The sequence below is a fragment of the Lontra canadensis genome, unplaced genomic scaffold (genome assembly GCF_010015895.1).
Source record: "Lontra canadensis isolate GAN:19392208 unplaced genomic scaffold, GSC_riverotter_1.0 scaffold138, whole genome shotgun sequence".
Classification (NCBI taxonomy): Eukaryota; Metazoa; Chordata; class Mammalia; order Carnivora; family Mustelidae; genus Lontra; species Lontra canadensis.
In genome coordinates this window covers 76371-96217 of record NW_022631132.1, presented here as the reverse complement: position 1 = coordinate 96217, position 19847 = coordinate 76371, and the positions used below count along the sequence as shown (strand labels likewise).

The 19847-nt window shown below is 51.3% G+C and overlaps 2 protein-coding genes across 3 annotated transcripts in view; one reads left to right on the top strand and one right to left on the bottom strand.

The window, feature by feature from the left end:
* Nucleotides 1-426: 426 nt before the first annotated feature.
* Nucleotides 427-18552, bottom strand: LOC116858545 (translation initiation factor IF-2-like). Its single transcript, XM_032843372.1, has 4 exons — nucleotides 18486-18552; nucleotides 3270-3925; nucleotides 1632-1722; nucleotides 427-565 (listed from the first exon to the last, which is right to left on the bottom strand). Exons 1-4 carry the CDS (start codon nucleotides 18550-18552, stop codon nucleotides 516-518), a joined length of 864 nt encoding a protein of 287 aa, XP_032699263.1. The 3' UTR covers nucleotides 427-515.
* ELF4 (E74 like ETS transcription factor 4) overlaps nucleotides 3275-19847 on the top strand; it is a 41337-nt gene continuing 24764 nt past the window's right edge. The window contains exon 1 of one of the 2 annotated variants that reach the window (XM_032843348.1): nucleotides 3275-3368. The gene's annotated coding sequence lies outside the window, so the exon portion shown is untranslated. Of the gene's footprint in view, nucleotides 3369-3578; nucleotides 3668-19847 lie in introns of those variants that run through there. The other variant, XM_032843349.1, reaches the window with a different exon arrangement.

The window sequence follows — 19847 nt, the reverse complement described above, 5'->3', positions numbered from 1 at the left end:
GCCATTGGCAGAGACAGCGTGGCTGTCGTCAGGAGTAGTGATCTCAGTCGGCAGGCCCCACCTGGCTGGGGCTCACCCAATGGGCAAATGGAAGAGCGGGGAGCCGGGTGGGGAAGGGCTGGCAGGCTGGGGAGCAGCAAGGTCATCGGGAAGGTCAGCCTGGCTGACCTGGAGCCATGGAGCCAGGGACGTCACTGCTGCGGCCCACGGCTTCCCAGCTCGAGGTCAGCACAAGACTTTCATCAAGGGGGGGTGGGGTTTGCTTTGGCCACAATTCCCAGACCCTGGGGCTGTGGTTAGTTTTCAGTGGCTGGGGAAGGTGGGAACTTATGGGATTCCCACAGGTGGACTCCAGGTCATTGGCAGGTACTTGGGCAGACACCGGTTACCTGTTAGCTGGTTGGCTTGGTGCCTTCTCCCCCTGCCCTTCCCAAGAAGAAGACCTTTCCTCTGGCTTTTCTGTGCCTTGAGGCTTCAGCTCTGGTTTAAACCACACTCTTAGGAGGTATCCACCATTAGCCCTCAGCAGCTTCTGGCCTGGCCTTATCAGACATTCTTCTGAGAGCTGGGGTTGAGAAAAGTTGAAACATGGATGAAGATGCTGCTGAAGGTAGCTAACATTGATTGAGGGCTTATTAGGCACCAGGCACCACTGCTGTAGACACAGGTTATCTCATTCGATTGTCATCACAGCCTTTCTTTTCACTTTTTAAAAAAGATTTTATTTGTTTATTTGACACACAGAGAAAGATCACAAGTAGGCAGAGAGGCAGGCAGAGAGAGAGGGGGGAAGCAGGCTCCCTGCTGAGCAAAAAGCCCGATGCGGGACTCGATCCCAGGACCCTGAGATCATGACCTGAGCCAAAGACAGAGGCTTAACCCACTGAGCCACCCAGGTGCCCTCTTTTCACTTTTTTAAAAAGCTTTATTTATTTATTTGAGTAAAAGAGAGTGAGAGAGAGAAAGCACGAGGGGGAGGGTCAGAGGAAGAAGCAGACTCCCCACTGAGCAGGGTGCCCAATGTAGGACTCCACCCTGGGACTCCAAGATCATGACCTGAGTGGAAGGCCGACGCTCAATGGACTGAGCCATCCAGGCACCCCAGCAGCCCGCCCTTCCTTCCTTCCTTCCTCCCTCCCTCTTTCTTTCTTTCTTTCTTTCTTTCTTTCTTTCTTTCTTTCTTTCTTTCTTTCTTTTTCTTTCTTTCTTCCTTCCTTCTGGAGAGGGATGGGGAGAAGGGGCAGAGAGAGAATCTTAAGCAGGCTCCATGCTCAGCGCTGATCGGAGCTGGACACAGGGCTCAATCTCACGACCCTGAGATCAGGGCCTGAACCAAAATCAAGAGTCGCATGCTTAACTAACTGAATCACCCAGGCACCCAATCATCACAGCTATTCGATGTAGGTTCTTATTATCCCCAACTTAAAAATAAGGGACGTGAAGCTCAGAGAGTTTAAGTGACTTGCCCAAAGACACACAGCTGGTAAATGGTGCAGCTGGAATAGGAAACCAGGTCTGTCTGATGTTAGGGACCACTGAACTCTTAGCAAAATGGAAAAATATGTGTGTTTGTATCTATTAGTGAGTCTCAAGGTCAAGATAAAGGTTGCTTAGGGATGGCTGGGACCTACCACGATTTCGAGAGGGGAGCCTCATGGACAAGAGACCAGCAGAGAATGGTGAGGCTCCAGGATCAGGAATCCCCTGGTGAAAGCACGGCCACTTAGAAAAGAAAAAAACGGAAATCTGCTCTTGGTGCTTATTTCAGGGACTTGGCTATAGGTAGGCAAGATATCTCAAGGGCCAGCGCCAGTCCAGCCCCTAGGTTTTTCCCCAGAAAACTACAATCTGCAGCTGCCTTCACTGCCATCGTTCACCACCTTTCCTGTGCCCTAGTCCTGTGCCAGAGACCATCCTTTCCCGAGACTGGGGAAGCAGCAGGTGCTGGTGGTTGAGCATGTCCCTGAACCCCAGACCCTTTGGCCACCCTGCCCTTCAGAGGGCCTTCCTCCTGAGGGGCCCCTTTCCCGCTTTCTGCTAAGGAGCTGCCAGGGCTGAGGCTTGGATGGGCCCTTCCTCCAGACTATGTAGAACCATAAGAAGTGACTATTTCCAGGCATCTCCCTCATAGAGCCTCCTAGCTGTGGGACCAGGTGGAGTGTGGGGGCTTGTATGGATGCCCAGGCAGGTCAGAGGAGAGGGTAAGGGGGAGATAGCATGGGAGACGGGCTCTCGGCTTTAGAGAGAAGAGGTGCACGAACTTTTCCCCAGTACCCCAACTCTGGCTGCCTCTGCACCTTCTGTGGCAGTCCGGCTCCCCCCAAACCCAGCCCTTCCCCTGATTCATTTCTGTCTGGTCTCCCCCACCGGGAGCCCTAGGCTCTACTTCCCTAAGAAGTCCCCCAAACTCTCCAGTCACTCCCAAGTATACGATTTGGCCCAGGATTCCGCAGTGTTTGGCATCTAGCTCCTGAACTGCATCCTCTGGGCATCTCCTGGCCTCACGCCCCCTGCTCCTGCTCCGCCAGCCCTCGCCCTCCCGTCAGGTCCGAACTCAGCAGGCGCTCAATAATCTGGAGTGCAATGGTGTGGGCCAAAGGCGTCAAGCCCACCGGCTTGTGTGCAGGCCGAGGGGGCTGGACATAGCCATCCAGGGTCCCCGGGGAGTAGATTTCTCTCCCAGGCCTTGTGTGGGGGCTTCCCTCCGGGAAGGGCCCCGGACAGGGAGCCGAGAGCCCGGGACACGCCGCGTGCTGGCGGACTGAAGAGCGCGGACCAAGAAACGGGTGCGCGACGTGGGCTCTGCAGGGGCCCTGCTCTTTCAGTCCCCGGGGGCGAGCGAGCCGTGAGGGGAAGGAGAGGCCGCACGGGCCCCTGGCACGGCTCCCCCTGCCGTGCTGGCGACCGCGGCGGGCCAGGGGTGGAGGGGCGCTGTTTCCACCAAGACGCCTCGTCCCTCCCTCGCTCCCTCACCCACCCCGCCCGCCCGCGGTCCCTCCCGTCGGTCCCTCCCTCCGGCTCTCCCCTCCCTCCCGCCCTGCCTCCTTCGCGCCCGCCCCAGCCGCCGCCTGCGGGGACGTGTGTGTCTCTAGTGCAATTTCCCCTTTTCGCTCGGGTGTCTCAGTGCAGGTCTCCGCTGGCTTGCGCCCCCTCCCCGGGCGCCCCCGCCGCCCCTTCCCTCGGCGTGGCCCTCCCTGGCGGCCACCCAGCTCCCCCCGCACTCCACCCCGCCCCCCGGAGTCGTTTTATCAGGGGCGCCGCCGTCTCACCTGGTATTTGCATCTCGCCCTCCAACTTGCCATTGGCGGCGCGACGTGTGGGAGAGCCCTGCGCCTCGCCCGCCCGGACCAGCCTGCCCCGGCGCCGAGGTGAGTCACGGGCGCGGGGCCGCGGGGGCAGGCGGGCAGGGAGGAAAGAGGGAGGGAAGGAGGAAGGGGGACGGTGGCCCCGGCGGCCGCGGGGACCGACCGGGCGCCGAGCTCAACTTCCACTTCTCCTTTCGCCGGCGCCGAGTTACCGGCGCCACTGGCCCAGCCCGGCTTCCGAGGGGAGAAGGCGGGCTGAGGGAGGGCGTGAGGCAGCTGGGGACCCTCGCCTGGGCCCCCAGAGCGGGGAGGGGACCGCAGCGACCGACCCCAGCCCGGCGACCGAGCCCACTCGGCCTGAGGTACGTCGATGGCGCCGCTTCTTCGAGCCTTCGGGGACCTCGAAAAGTTTGCCTCAGGGCGGGATCGGGGACGCTCGGGCCCCGGCGTGTCGGGGTTGGGGGCCCAGGGAATGGTGGGAGAGCCGCGGCGTGTTGAGTCCCGCCCTTGCCTCGCCCCACCGCGTGTGTGTGGGGGAACTCGGGCTTCTGAGCCGGGGTTAGAAACGGAATCGAATTCCCGAGCCAGGGTGGGAGGCAGGTTTTCCCGCGCCCCGGGCGCTAGGGTTCCGTGACAGGGCAGATCGTGACAGAAGGCCCCCCGAAAGCTCGGCGCTCGAGGGCGGGAGGTCAGACCGTGTGGTGGCGGGGCTGCCAGATTGACTGGGCGGCCCCCTAGCGCCTCTGGGGGGCCAGGCGCCTTAGTGTAAAGCACACACTCACTGGTGTGAAACACGCGCGCGCGCGCGCACACACACACACACACACACACACACACACACCTATGACTTGGATAATGGGATCGCCAAAATAGAGACCTCTTGGCAGGGGCCAGAGTTTCCGTGTGAGCAAGACGCCAGCCTTCCCGCTCCCGCGTTCCCGCTCTCCCGGTTTCTCCCGCCTCTCTGTTCCCTCCTCTGCTGCCGGCGAGGGGATTGAGCCGCCTCACAGCGCGGGGTGCCATGCCGGCAGCGCCTTGTTTTGGGGAACTGCTGAGGCGGTATCCGCTTTATGAATGTCTGGTGCCTCCACCGCACCCTCTGTTGCCCTTCCCTCAGGACTGTGTGGAGGGACAAGGCCTTCCTGACCAGAGTCACCTCCTAACCCCTTGGTACCTCGGTTCAGCCAGGCTCTCCCTGGCTGCCCCCCACCCCCCACCCCGCCAGGGGATTTGATGGCAGTTTCATTCCTGCCCCTCATCCCTCTGCCGGGAGATAGAGGCCTGTCTGGTCCTGCAGCTTCTTCTGGTTAATGTTTGACAGTTCATTGTGGCTAATCATTTTAATTAGCTCTTAAAGCGGGGAGGAACAGTTAACCTTGGACTTCTCGATTTTGGCCTGGTGGGGCCTCAAATGGGAGGAGTGCTAGGGAGGTGGGGAGGTAGGAGCGGAAGTGAGGTCACCACCCCAGGGCCTGAGCCACCACTGCTGGCCCCAACAGCTGGTGGGCACGCCCATCAGGGACTCACCCCCTGCAAGCTGACCCCTGGCCTGAGTGCCAGGTTGGAGAGGGGTGAAGGGAAGAGATCTAGCTCTCCCCTTGGGGGAGACAGGACACTTTGGCACTAAAAGTGCCTGGGAACATGTATGCCTGGTGAGAATGCAAATCCCTCTTCACAGTTACACAGGGCTTTACCGGTTAGAAAGCACTTTCTCAACAACCATTGATTCAGTAGACCCAGCGCAGAAACAGCCTAGCGGGTGAGCTGTCCTGAGTTAAATGAAATACTTAACTATCTTGGAGGACTTGTTATCCTTGCCGGTGTGGGGAAGGGGCTGCCTTGCGCATGCTTGTTTCTGGGGCTGTTCAAAGCCTGAGATGTTTGGGGGGGGGGGTTGAGCAGGCTCCACCTTGCCACCCTCACCCAGCCTCTAGCTGTGAGCCGAAGGAGTGGCTTGTTTGCAACTATGTCTGGCATTCCTCCCACTGCTGCACTGTTTGCTCGATGGTTGCTCAGGAACTGGCGCCCACCCCTGGACAAGCTGGGGGCCTGAAATCCACTCTCCCCCTGCCTAGTGCTAAGTGGTGGCACAGTGGCTTCTGTCTTCTCTGTCTTGTGTTGGGATCTAAAAATGAGGGTGTTGTGGTCTTTCATTCATAGGCCTGATTGATAGATTATCCAAAATGCCCCTAGCCTGCAAAATTCAGCGCTTTTGTCCCTGAAGAGGCCCAGCCAGGTGCAGGCTGAGGGGATTGCTTTCCCAGGGAAATCCCTGCTCCTAAGCTTGGCCTTGGGCCTTCCCACCCCCCCAACCCCACCCCCAACTTTCTCATTTTACCTTCCATCCCTAGAGCCAGACTGTCTGAGTCTAAAACCCAGCTTTGCTATTTACTTAGCTATGTGATTCTAGTCAGTTGTATGCCTCAGTTGCCCCATTTGTCAAGTGAGCCCTGCCTCATAAGGTTGCTCTGAAGATCAAATCCTTCAATACACATAAGCTGTTTATTAGAACAGTATATGGCACACAGTGAGCACCAACCAGCGTGATGGTATTATCTGATACAGTGCCTAAAGCTCATTCCACTCAACAAACATTTGCCAAGAGCCAGTCCCCATAGCAGGCACCCCTGAAGTGGCAGTGAGAAAACATGGAGGTGAAGAAGATGTCACAGGCCTTCCAGGACTGTGTATAGCTTAGCTTCTGTTGTAGGCCAGAGTTGGGGTGAAGGGTGTGGGAGGGAGACGGGGAGAGCATCTAGGTCATCTATATAAATAACCATAATTCGAAGTCAGGCTAGAATACTTGAGCTAGTGTGGGGAGCTGGGCATCCTAGACGTGGAGGCTTCTCCTTGTCTGGGGACTCTGGCTGGGTTCTGGTCTGAATGCACTGTCTGAACTGCTTTGGGAATTGGATGAATGACCGGGAAAGGGAGACCTGCTTCCTTGGTGGGCTGTAGGTGTCGTGATTTGTTGGGTGCCAGGGCAGGATAGCATTACTTAGTGCCACCCCCGAACCCCCCTATAGCCCTCTGGCACACCCCCACCACCTCCTGGAGGTCCCCTGTGGAGCTGGGAAGGGTTTTGGGCAGCCTTCTCTTCTCAAGCTTGGGTCTGACCCCAACCTGGGCTTGGTTATCTCTCCAGGATTTCTAAGCTGCAAAGAGGTTTCTGGCTTCACTGCCAATTTATTCCCCTTGAGGTTCTCAGACTGAAAACTAGTTCTGCAGGGGAGAAAGGAAACTCATCCAAGGTACCCAGAATCCCATGGGCACTTTCCTAGAGGTCAGGGGCTTTTCTCATCAACACCAACCTGCCTGCAAATCTCTGGCCGCTGAGCCTCACATGGCCCGTGATAGTGGCCGTGTCAGTCATGCCCTCTAGCTCAGGCCCCAGTGCTGGTTGCCAAGGAACTGCTGGTCGGGGTGCTCGAGAGGGTTCTGACCTCACAGGGGCTGCTGAGTTTCAATTCAACAGCCATTTATTAACACCTACTGTGTGCCCAACCTGTGCTAGGCACTGTGGAGGAGACAAATGAAGGAGGTGGTGAGGGAAAGATGACTAAGACTCTGAAACAATCAGAGGCGAGGACAGGCAGCCAGGTCAGTGGCTGGTCAGGTGCTAATTGTGCTCCTCGGAGTAGGGGCCAGAGGCGGCCAGAGCTCTGATGTCGGCCGACGCTGGAGGAGGGAGGGAAGGCTTTGTGAGCTAGACCTTGAAGGGGGGGGTGGCGGCGCGGGGGAGATTTGGCTGGGCAGAAAAGGGAGAAAAGACGCCTTTCTCTGTCTTCCCTGTCCACAGACTGACCTTCGAAGCCTGGATAATTGTTTGGCAAATGCATGGCACATAAAAGAACAGGTCAGCCAGTGTGGGTGGCTCAGCGCAAAGCCCCGATCTCCAGTCCAGGAGATAGAAAGTGGCTGGCCCAGACCGGGAGCCCCGGGAGCCCTGCGTGTATGGTTAAGACACAAAGGGTAGACAGGCTTCCTTGCCACCCAAGCTGAGGGGATTTCATTTTGAGTCCACCCCCCCCCCACCCCACCGGCCCTGGAGGAGGTGGGTGGAGAGAGGGGAAGAGAGGTAGAGGACATCAAAGGGACAGGAAAACTGATGCACCAGTGGTGTTCAGAGCAGGCATGGGCTGGTTGGGTCCTACCTTTTCCCAGGATTCTGAGATTTCTCTGAGAGCCGGGAGGTTCAGGTGGAGGACAGAGATTTTCCTTTCTTCAGCCAGTTGGGAACCCAAGAGTCTAGAGAGTCCCATATGTTTCTGCCCAGACCACCCGGGCAAGGGCAAGGACTAGCCATATATTTGCTCTGCTACTTCTGTGTCTCCCATGGCTGAGTGGAGAGGGGAACTTGGCTCTTGTTGTGTTTCACTGGAGAAAAACACCCGGACACACACATATCCTCCCCCCGCCATCATTTTCCCTCTCTCACTGCCCTCTTTCCCTGCCCCCTCCCTAGTACGTTGCAACACCATAGGGACACACCGGGAGTGCCCTGACTTCTTGGCTGGGAAATCATGTCCTAAGGTGAGTTTTTTGGCAGAGACCCCAGCCATCTATACGAGGAGAAGGAGGCTCAGAGAAAGGTGTTTCATGCAGGAGGGTCTGCAAGGGAAAGTGCTGGAACATTTCTTAAACCAACAAGAAAGAGGTTAAGCAGCTTGCCCAGGCTGAGCAAGCTTTGCCTTAGGTTCCCACTTTCCTGATGGACCATTTTATTGTCCCAGTGCTGGTAACTTCCTGCTTCCCAGTCCATCTGGCCTTCCTGAAGCTTCCTTTCCTCTTCCAATCTAACCCAGTATCCTTCCAGAGAAGTTGGGTTGTCTTGGGGTCGGGGGTGGGAAGCACGGGCTCTCTGTGTTCTCAATCCAGACCTACTGCTTACTGACTGTGTGAGCATGGGCTAGTCACTTAACCATGTTGGGTTCTAGTACCCACCTCACAGGGTCGCGAGAGGACTCAGTGAGATACTGCACATGAGGCGCTCAGCATGGTGCCTGGCACATAGTTACTGCCCCACAGGTGTTAGCTGTTGTTATTCCCGTGGCTGTTGTTGTCACTTCCCCTCACACAGCCTTGACGTGGCCAGTGCCAGGGAGCAATCGCTCCTCTGGCAGCATTGGCAAGGCCTGCCATACCCGTTCTGAAACTGAGAGGGAGTTTCCTTATCTTTCTGCTACCCCTTTGTTAAGTCTGTCATCACACAGGAGGAGGGGACGTGTGTGCGGAGATGGACGCATGGAGATGTGTGTGCGGAATAGTCTTTCTGAGTGGCAGGCGGTGGTGCTGTGAAGAGCAAAAATCAAGTCCTTAATGTTCTTATTAACATTGCCATCCTTATCTCTTCACCACTCTCATCTTAAGTATCATTTGCTACAGGAATAAGAAGTTAGTTCCTTTGAGAGAAGGCCTCAAAGGCCTTGCATCCTGGACAAGAATTTAGCAACCGTCGGTCTCTTGTTATTACCCTGCTGAGTGTAGAATTCTGGGAGTCAACTGACCAACCACTCCTCACTCACTCCCTCCTTTCGCTAGAATTTGATGATGCGTCCATTCTTGTCCAATGCCCAGAGGCTTCGGGTTGGAGCTGGGCACTGTGTTTGCCCAGAAGAGTTCCCAAGGAGCTGTGCGCCATCCCCATTCGAGGCCTCCCAGAAAGTACTTTGGAGGTTCCATCTGCTATCAGATGGATTGTGTTTGCCCAGGAAGGACTGGACCACCCATGGACCACCCCTGAGCCACTTCACTCTGTCCGTTGGTCTCCGCCCCTCAGGTTAGAACTGCTAGGCCTTGGAGGATGGGAGAGTGGGCAATTAGTCTTAACCTCCCCAAATTCCCGATGACCTGATAGCAAGGAGGTACTTAGACATAGATTTAGTAGATAATTTGTCTTTTTCCCATAATGCCCCCAGAGGATAAAAGAGGCTAGTTCAGGTCTGCTGATTCTGTGAGAATCTGTGCACAGAAATCACCTGTCTCATTACATTAGGTGACCACTTTCTTGGTGCCCTACTGATAAAAAAACAAAACAAAACAAAAAAACCCCCCCAAAAAACCCAAAAAACCAACCAAACAAAAACCACCACAGCAGGACCAGCCTCCTGCTCTGAAGGATCTTTTTTTTTAACTTTTTTAAAATTTTATTTATTTATCTGACAGACAGAGATCACAAGTAGGCAGAGAGGCAGGCAGAGAGAGAGAGGAAGCAGGCTCCCCGCTGAGCAGAGAGCCCGATGCGGGGCTTGATCCCAGAACCCTGGGATCATGACCTGAGCCGAAGGCAGAGGCTTTAACTCATTGAGCCACCCAGGCACCCTGCTCTGAAGGATCTAAACCCAATTCTAGAGCTGTAGTAATACACATGCACTTAGCCCCACAGTGGGCTATTTGCATATCGTAATATGGTTGCCATTGTAGTGATAATTAGCACCTCTGTCATGGTACATAATTATCCTTTCTTTTTAGTGATTAAAGAGCAATTCAAGACTGTGTGGGATTAAGAGACTCTAGTCTCTTAGCAAGTTTGATGATTATAATACAATATTGTTAGCTATATTTACTATTCTGTTTATTAGAGCTCTAGGGCTTATTTACTAATTGTAATAGTTTGCATTTTCTAGAGTTTTATATAATGGAATCATATACCATGTGTACTCTCTTTTTGTATGGTTTCTTTCATTCGGCATATTTAAGATCTGTCCATGCTGTTACATCCATCCATATTTCATTCCTTTTTTATTGCTAGGTAGCATTCCATTGTATGGAGATACCACACATTATTTATTCATCAGTTGATGGACATTGGGTGGCTTTCCCCCACCCCATGTTTGGCTATTACAAACAAAGCTGCTGTGCACATCTATGTACAAATCTTTCCATAGCTATATATGTCCTTTTCTTTTGGTTAAATACACCTAGGAGTGGAATGGCTGAATCATACAGTAGTTGTAGGTTCAACTTTTTAAGAAACTGTCAAACTGGGATGCCTGGGTGGCTCAGTGGGTTAAGCCGCTGCCTTTGGCTCAGGTCATGATCCCAGGGTCCTGGGATTGAGTCCTGCATCGGGCTCCTTGCTCAGCATGGAGCCTGCTTCTCTCTCTGTCTCTCCCTGCCTCTCTGCCTGCTTGTGTGCTCACTCTCTCTCTCTTCCTCTCTGACAAATAAATAAATAAATAAAATCTTTTTTAAAAATTTAAAAAATAGAAAGAAACTTCAGACTGTTTCCCAAAGTGATGTACTATTTCACATTCCCACCAATTGTGTGTGTGTTCTAGTTGCTCTGTGTCCTCACCAACACTTGGTGAGTCTTTTTAAGTTTAGCCCTTCTAATAGGTGTGCAGTGGTATCTCATTATGGTTTTTAATTTGTACTTCCCTAATGATGTACTTACTTATAACCAATATATCTTCTTTGGTAAGGTATCTGTTTAAATCTTTTGCCCCTTTTTGGGGCGCCTGGGTGGCTCAGTTGGTTAAGCGTCTGCCTTCAGCTCAGGTCATGATCTCAGGGTCCTGGGATAGAGCCCAACATTGGGCCCCTGCTCGGCGGGGAGTCTGTTTCTCCCTCTCCCTCTGCTGCTTCCCCCTGCTTATGCACTCTTGCTCTCTCTCTCTCTCTGTCAAATAAGTAAATAAAATATTTTTAAAAAATAATTTTTTTGACCTTTTTAAAATTGATTTGTTTTTCTTGTTGAGTTTTGAGAATTCTTATATATTCTGGACACAAGACCTTTATTCTTGCTTTGTGAAGGTTTTCTCTGAGTCTCTGGTTTGCCTTTTCATTCTCTTTATAGTGTCTTTTGTGGAGCAGAAGATTTTGATATCAATGAAGTCCAACTAATCAATTTTTACTTTTGTGGATCATACTTTTGGTGAGGTCTCTAAGAAGTCTTCACCTAGCCCAAGGTCACAAATATCTTGTCTTATGTTTTCTTTTATAAGTTTTATAGTTTTAGAGTTTACATTTTGGTCTTTGATCCATTTTGAATTAATTCTTCCAGATAGCGAGAGGTGTAAATTCACATTCATTTTTTTTTTCCTTTTACATACAGATACCGATTATTCTAGTACCATTTGTTGGAAAAGCTGTTGTTAGGCTACTGCAGTTGTCCTTATATATGTGGGCTATATTCTGTTTTTTTTTTAAAGATTTTATTTATTTATTTATTTGAGAGAAAAAGTGAGTGAGAGAGAGCACATGAACAGGAGCAGATGGAGAGGGAGAGAAATGGACTCCCTGCTGAGCAGGAAGGCCGGATTTCTGGCTGGATCCTAGGACTCTGGGATCATGACCTGAGCAGATGCTTAACTGACTGAGCCACCCAGGCACCCTCTGTATTCTGTTCTGCTGATTGATCTGTTTATCTTTCCACCAATGCCAGTTTTTTTGATTACTGTAACTTTATAATCATTTTTTGAAATCAGGTGGTGCTAGCCCTCCAACTTTGTTCCTTTTCAGAGTTATTTTGCCTATTTTAATTCTGCAATTTCATATGAATTTTAGAATGAGATTGTTAATATCATTTTCTTTTAATACTCGAATTTATCCTTTTTACAGTAATTTTAAAAAATATTTTACTTGTTTATTTATTTGACACACAGAGAGAGAGAGAGAGCACAAGCAGGGGGGCTGGCAGGCAGAAGAGGAGGGAGAAGAAGACTCCCTGATGAGCAGGGAGCCCTATGGGATCACCACCTGAGCCAAAGGCAGAAGCTTAACTGACTGAGCCATCCAGGTGCCCTACAGTAATTGTTACAACAGATATTTTATAATCATGGGTGGCCCTGATGTAACTGTCACTTTAGAAGATTCTTAATCAGGGCACCTGGGTGGTTCAGTCATTGGGCGTCTGCCTTTGGCTCAGGTTATGATCGCAGGGTCCTGGGATCAAGCCCCACATCAGGCTTCCTACTTGGTGGGAAACCTGCTTCTCCCTCTCCCACTCCCCCTGCTTGTGTTTCCTCTCTCACTGTGTCTCTTTCTGTCAAATAAATAAATAAAATACTTTAAAAAATAGGTAATGCTTAATCTTTCCATTGATATTCTTCAGCTAAAGAATTCCATAAGTTTCCAAACTTATGTATTTGCAAAATAGGACTTATATATTTTACAAATACAAAATAGGGCTATTTATTTTTTGCCCTTCTTTTATGAACCACGTTTGGTGACTGGGCCCATGATTATCTGCTCCATACATCATTTTATAGATGCCAATCATATCCCTTTCCAACCTTTTTTGCCTAGACAATGTAATACCTCTTTTTTAAAAAGCTTGTCTTCGGGGTGCCTGGGTGGCTTATTTGTTTAAGCATCTGACTTCAGCTCTGGTCATGATCTTGGGGTCCTAGGATCAAGCCCCACCTCAAGCTCTGTGCTCAATGGGGAGTCTGCTTATCTCTCTGCCCCTCCCCCTGCTAGTGCTCTCTCTCTCTCTCTTTCTCTCAAATAAATAAATAAATAAATAAAATCTTTAAAAAAATGAAAATCTTTTCTTCATGTAGTTATACTCACACCCCATTCTTTTTTCTTTAAAGATTTTTTTAGAGATTTTTATTTATTTATTTGACACAGAGAGAGAGAGAGAGAGAGATCACAAATAGGTAGAGAAGCAGGCAGAGAGAGAGGGCGAAGCAGGTTCCCCCCTGAGCAGAGAGCCTGATGCGGGGCTCGATCCCAGGACCCCAGGATCATGACCTGAGCCGAAGGCAGAGGCTTTAGCCCACTGAGCCACCCAGGTGCCCCGAGAGTTATTTATTATTATTTTTTTCTAGAGAGAGTAAGTGAGCATGCAAGCCAGAGGTGGGGGCAAAGGGAGAGGGATTGAGAATCCCAAGCAGACTCCCCACTGAGCATGGAGCCCGTCACGGGGCTTGATCACAAGATTCCGAGATCATGACCCTAGCCAAAATCAAGAGCCAGACTCCTAGGGCGCCTGGGTGGCTCAGTAGATTAGTGTCTGCCTTCAGCCCAGGTCATGATCTGGAGTCCCAGGATCCAGTCCCACGTCAGGCTCCCTGCTCACGCTTCTCCCTCTGCCCTTCACCCTGCTTGTGCTCTCTCTCGCTCTCTCTCAAATAAATAAAATCTTAAAAAAAAAAAGAGTCAGACTCCTAACCAACTGAGCCACCCAGGCACCCCACACACCCTATTTTGCTGAATCATTTTCTGTCTTAGACCTGATCCAGAATCGTGAAATCTTTTCCAGAGAGTCCAGTGATCAGATCAGCACCTAATTTTCCCAGGGTGGAAACACTGTGGTTTTGTACAAAGAGAGATGACCTGATTGATCATGAACTACCTTCTCGATGCAGCTTGGAATAAATGACTCTAGCTGGTATATGTTTCCCCAAACACAGACAGGGAGCCGGAGAGGAAAAGTAATGTTGGAGGCTGGGGACATTTGTCCCCCAACTCCATCCCTAGCCCCACCCTTAGACTGTAGCTCTCACATCTGTCAGGACCTGGGGTGTCTATTCTAGAGATCTCCCTTGGACAGAGACTTTATGTGAACTTAATTCATGAATGCCCAGACCTGTGCTAGAATCAGAAGAAGAGCTAGGCCTTGGTCCCATGGATTGGACTGCACATGAAATAATTAAAGAGCAGTGCAAGCCTGTGTGGTGTGAAGAGATCTCGTGGTCAAATCTGGGCTATCAGCATTTCGAAAAGGGGGCTCCATAGGTGTGCACTCTACTTATCAGGATGTAACCAGCTCCATGGGTCTGGGGACCTTGGTGGGGACCTTGCTGGATGGGCATTATTTGATTAATCAAAACAGAGCAGCAAGGGCATGGCTGGCCTGAGAAACTCCGTGAATGAGCCTGGAATGTTCCCTCAGGGGACCATGAGGAGACCACTGGGCTTCAAGCCCAGGCTTGAGTTGGGAAATCATGGGAAACAAGGCTGAGTAGGTAGGGTGGGGTCAGACTGTGAAGGACCTTTGGAAACCAAGCAGATGAGTTCGGACTGTAAAGCTTGGCCGAGTGCAGCTGGTATGGCCACAGCCAGATCTGAGTGTGTGCCCTGGAGTAGGAGTTGGCACCAGCTCAGAGGGAGGAGCTGGGCAGAGGCAGGGCCGTGACTGGAACTTCATCTCCCTCACATCCGGTCAGTGGGCTTTCTGCTGCACCCGGCCTAGTTGTTAGCTTTTCGAAGGCTTTCACGTCCACTCCATATAGCTTCCTAACGGGGCCCACGGGGTGGGGGGGGGGAGTAGGTGGTAAAAGCCAGATCACTCTGTGGCTAGTGGTGTGAGGTAAGGGAGACCACTGAGAATATCCACCTGCCTCACCAACCTGCTGGGCTGCCCCACGGTTGCCCCGGAGACACTCTCTAGACTAAGACAAGGGTAGCTCCAGATGGCCTTTTTCAGAGAAAATGTGTTAAAGAGAGAGGCGACACATTAACCTAATATCACTCACTAACACATTAACATTAAATGGTTTGTGATTTTTCAGAGTGGTGGGGAAGTCATTCCTGGGGAGAGGGGATGGTGGCCTGTTACTAGGGTCAGTCACAGGAGCTACGGGTAGCATGAGGTCTGTAGTGGAGAGGGGGGCAGGAGGCCCAAGACTGGGAGAGCCATGTGACTTAGCATGCCTGTGGTTACATAGCCCATTAATGGCAAAATTGCCTTAGCAGAGGTTTTCCAAACTTTCCCACCCAAGTGCCCTAAACTATTGATTTATATCCTAGAGGCCTAGAAGGACACAATCTCATAAATTTCTTTGAAGTGTGGCATTTTATCCTAAGTGCGAATGTTGCAATCTACTGCCTAGATATATTTTCATTGATTTATCAGCAAGCAACATGGAAGCTCCTGAAAGATGCCCTGGGTTGGGACTGTGGCTTCGATTCCTGCTGTGTGGCTTGGTCGGCTTTAGCAAGCAGGCCCTGGCCCTGTGAGACCTGCTTCTGGACAGGTCAGAATTTACACTTTCGGGATCTTCGCCCAAAGTGCAGGAAGGTGTGTCCGTCACCTGCAGTATGTTCGTTAGCCTGCTGTCCCCATCCCTGTCTCCTTCCTTGGTTCAAACTTATTTGATGGAAAAATCTAAGCCCTTGTATCCCTGGGGAAAGTCGTTGGACTTGCTCAGTGGTTAGCTCTGGCCTTATCCCAGCCTTTGGTGTGGGGATCATGAGACTCCAAAGTAGGCATGGATTGGCCGAGGCTCTGCCCACAGATTGCCTAGCCTTTCCCCCTCCACCACAGTCAGCCTGTGGCCCCTCATTCTGTCCCACCTTGAGCTCCGAGTGTTTACAGTACTTCCATTTAGAAAAACAGAAAACCTGCTTGTGCTCTCAGAGCCTACCTAGCCTTGCCGCTGCTCATCTCTTGGTGGTTTGAGAACAGAAGAGCCGTCAAGGCCTCCAGGCCAAAGTTATCCTTCTCAGTGACCCAAGCACCTCATTCCTGTCCCCATAGCCTGCAGATAGAGATGATGACAATGTACAAAGAATGCATGCCCTACCCCCGCTGGGGCAAGGCGGATAAAGCGCTATGAATATTCAGGTTTCACTCTGGCAGGCAGCAAGCCTTCATCCACACCCCTTGCCGGCCAGGGGTGCAAGGGGGGGTTCCAGATTATAGTGCCTGTAGTGATGAAACCACAGCAGGTAGGGCCCTGGGGAGGCTGTCTGGGCTGGGCGGGGCAGGGCAGCCAGCTGGGTGAGGCCCAGATTCCCCATACTGATAAGACAGCCTGTAAACACCCAGCAAGGGGAGGGGGCAGAGGGCAGGCGACCAGATGGCAGGAGAAGGGGGGAACCGGAGCCCAGGGCTAGCGGCAGGAAGTGGGGCTTGATGTGGAAACATCCTGTCCAGCGGGGGCTAGACCAGTGGCCATTAGTGATCACTCCCTCCACCAAGGAGGCAAGTTCAACACAAGGTGGGGCTGCCTGGGCACCAGGCCGAGAACCTGGTACTCCACATTGCCAAAGGACATGATAAATGGGTCTCTGTTATGGGTTCTTCTATCCCTGAACACTGCTGGTGGGGGGAAATCAGGACTGAGCTCCCCACGGGCCAGACCTTGGGGAAACTTAGTAGTGGAATTGTCCAAGAGAATTTGACTCTTACAGGAAAGTCCTGCTCATCACTATCAGTGAGGAGCAACGATTGGAACGCTTAATTGTATCTAGAACCTCCTGCAGCCCTCTGAGAAGCAGCACATATTTGACACGCCTTTCTGTTCCACCTTGTAGGACTTTCTAATTAGAACCTCAGGGGGTCTTGCAGTGCCTGGGTGGCTCAGTGGGTTAAGCTGCTGCCTTCAGCTCAGGTCATGATCTCGGGGTCCTGGGATCGAGTCCCGCACCGGGCACTCTGCTCAGCGGGGAGCCTGCTTCCTCCTCTCTCTCTGCCTGCCTCTCTGCCTACTTGTGATCTCTCTCTCTGTTAAATAAATAAATAAAATCTTAAAAAAAAAAAGAACCTCAGGGGGTCGGAGCTCATGGGGCCTTTCGCAAGGGAGCACCAGACTTACCTGCTTGACTTTTCAGACGGGGACACTGGGATCCAGAGAGGGGCACTTGGCGATGCTCATGGCAGACCTAAATTGAAGCCCCTGGTCTATAGCATTTTCCACTGCCTACCCTGTTGCTTTGGACCCAACCACCAGCCCGCATGCATGCAGGTGGCCCTGCTTTGCACACTCGCTCAGCCTCAGCATTTATCCTTGCTTAGGGCCATGGGAAGGCTGATAGAAGAGATCCTCAAAATCAGAAATTAGACATCTGGAGTGTGGCCTGAACTGCTCTGTCAACTTGCACGTGGCCTTGAGTGAGCTGCTGCCTCTCTCTGGGCCTCATTTTTGTTTGTTTGTTTTAAATAACAGTTTAGTTAGGGGCGTCTGGGTGGCTCAGTTGGTTAAGGGTCCGACTCTTGATTTCATCTGAGATCATGATCTCAGGGTCGTTGAGCTTGAGCCCTGCATCAGGCTCTGCGCTGGGTGTGGAGCCTGCTTAAGGATTCTCTCTCTCCATCTGCCCCTGCCCCCCCAAATAAAAAAATAAAAATAATAATGAATAACAGTTTAATTCAATTTAATTCATTGCCATACAATTCTGTTATATGCTCAAAGTATACAATTCATTGGCTTCAGTATATTCACAGAATTTTACTTCCATCACTACAATGCATTATAGAATATTGTCATCACTCCATAAAGAGACTCTGTACCCATTAACAAGTCACTCCCCATTTTCTGCCAACCTCTAGGCCAAATAAGAGATATTTGGTACAGATATGTTTTGGGGAGAAAAAAACCCAGCAGTCGATTAGGTAGATGGGATAACCCAGCTTACCGGGAACTTAGGAAGAGAATCTACCTTCGTCTACCTCGAGAAGAATAGGGTGGGCCTGGCGATAAGCCCCTGGCCATGGGCCTGCCATCTATGAGGTGCTCAGGGCTGACTTTCCATAAATATTTGAATAAACATGTGAATCAGTACCCCGAGAGATAAGAACCCAGACTAACATTATGTGTAAACTGAGAGCAAGTGTATATTTATGGGGCAGGGCCATGACATGGCCACCCCAGGTCTGGATCCAGGAACTCTCTGGAAATGGTAGGCCCCTTGAGGTGGAATAGAGTCAGCGTCCTTCATCAGCAGAGCTGGAAGCCTCCCATTCCACTTCCCCTTCCTTCATAGCTGGCTCAGCTTGTCACCATTTTAGTGCAGACTTGGCCCAGAATGTTAGGAATCACTTCTTCGATGGAGCTTTGATTGGGATTGAGGCCCTAGAGGAGGGGGTGGGTCACAGACCAGGGAAGCTTTTGTTGAAGGAGCATCAAAGAGGTTCTGAACCTTCAAAGTTGTGTGTTGTGAGCGAGCACTGAGCTAGGGATCTGAGCAAATGTTCACCAGCGTGGGGCCGTGGGGAAGGCATAGACTTTGATATCGAAGGCACACAGCCTGGGTTTGAGTTCTGTCTCATTTATTTATTTATTTATTGAGTAGGAAAACAAATTTTGTCTAGAGGTATGGGCAGATGTCTAGTCTCAGAACTTCTGGAGTTGCTTCTTGGTGCCAGCAGCCTTGCTGACCTTCAGCACGTTGAAGAGCATAGTCTTGCGCAAGGGCTGACACTCACCCACTGTAACAGTGTCACCAGTCTGGAGGTCCCTGAAGTGGGGGACTGGTGTACAGACATGTTCTTGTGGCATTTCTCACAGCGGCTGCACTTTCGGATGTAATGGGAGTAGTCTTGGTGGATGACAGTGGTCCTCTGCATCTTCATCTTGGTCACCAGACAGAATCTGCCTTCAGGTGGAGACATTAACAGTAAAGAGTCATTTCTTTTTTTTTTTTTTAAGATTTTATTTATATATTTGTCAGAGAGAGAGAGGGAGAGAGAGCGAGCACAGGCAGACAGAGTGGCAGGCAGAGGGAGAAGCAGGTTCCCTGACGAGCAAGGAGCCTGATGTGGGACTCAATCCCAGGACGCTGGGATCATGACCTGAGCCGAAGGCAGCTGCTTAACCAACTGAGCCACCCAGGCATCCCTAAAGGGTCATTTCTTACCAGCATAGTCACCCTTAGTGGCCTCCTTGGGCATCTTGAAGCCCAGACCAATGTTTTTGTAATATCGCAGGACTCGAGTTTGTTCTTGCCAGTTTCTCCAAGCAGGACCCTCTTCTTGTTTTGAAAGACGGCCAGCCACATTTGGTAGGCACCCCTCTGTTCGAATATCCACCATCTTCTCCACCGTCTGAGAAAAGGTCTGCTTCCATTCTTGACGGGCGGTGTGACCTTGGTCATGTTACCTAATCTTTTCTGAGCCTCACTTCTGCTGTTTTTAAAACGGAACTATTAAAACAGGATTATTACCAAAAGAGATTTCACTGCAAACAAAGTTCAGAGAGCGTAGTAGTTGGAAATAAACCTAGGTTCTGTCCCCAGCTCTGCCAGTGACTAGCTAGCTACTTTGTAAGGATGTTGTAAGAATTAAAGGAGATAGCCGAGATGAAGTGCTTGGCACACCGACCCCACAGCTTGTACCCAGCAAGTATAAATCTCAGCCACCTTCCCTGCGCGCCACCCTGTAATTTTTTTTAAAGATTTTATTTATTTATTTGACAGATAAAGATCACAAGTAGGCAGAGAGGGGGAGGGGAAGCAGGCTGTCCACTGAGCAGAGAGCCCGATACTGGGCTCCATCCCAGGACCCCGAGATCATGACCTGAGCCGAAGGCAGAGGCTTCAACCACTGAGCCACCCAGGCGCCCCCACCCTGTAATTTTTACAGTTTGGCCCCTTTCCCCAGATGCAGAGGGAACAACTTGAAGTGCTATCAGAGGGCACAAAAGAAAATCTTACCCACATTTACACAATACCCACACCCCTCTGCTCCTCCCCCAACGGGTCCATGGTGAGGCCACAGTGGCCACACCCACTATCCCAGGCCCAGCACTAGCTCAGATCTGTGCCAGCCCCACAAGCACTTGCCCTGAGCTGGCACTGATCTCAAGTGCTTCCACCCCCTCCACCCAGACTAGATGCTCTTTCCAAACACGTGCCACCAGCTTTGAGTCG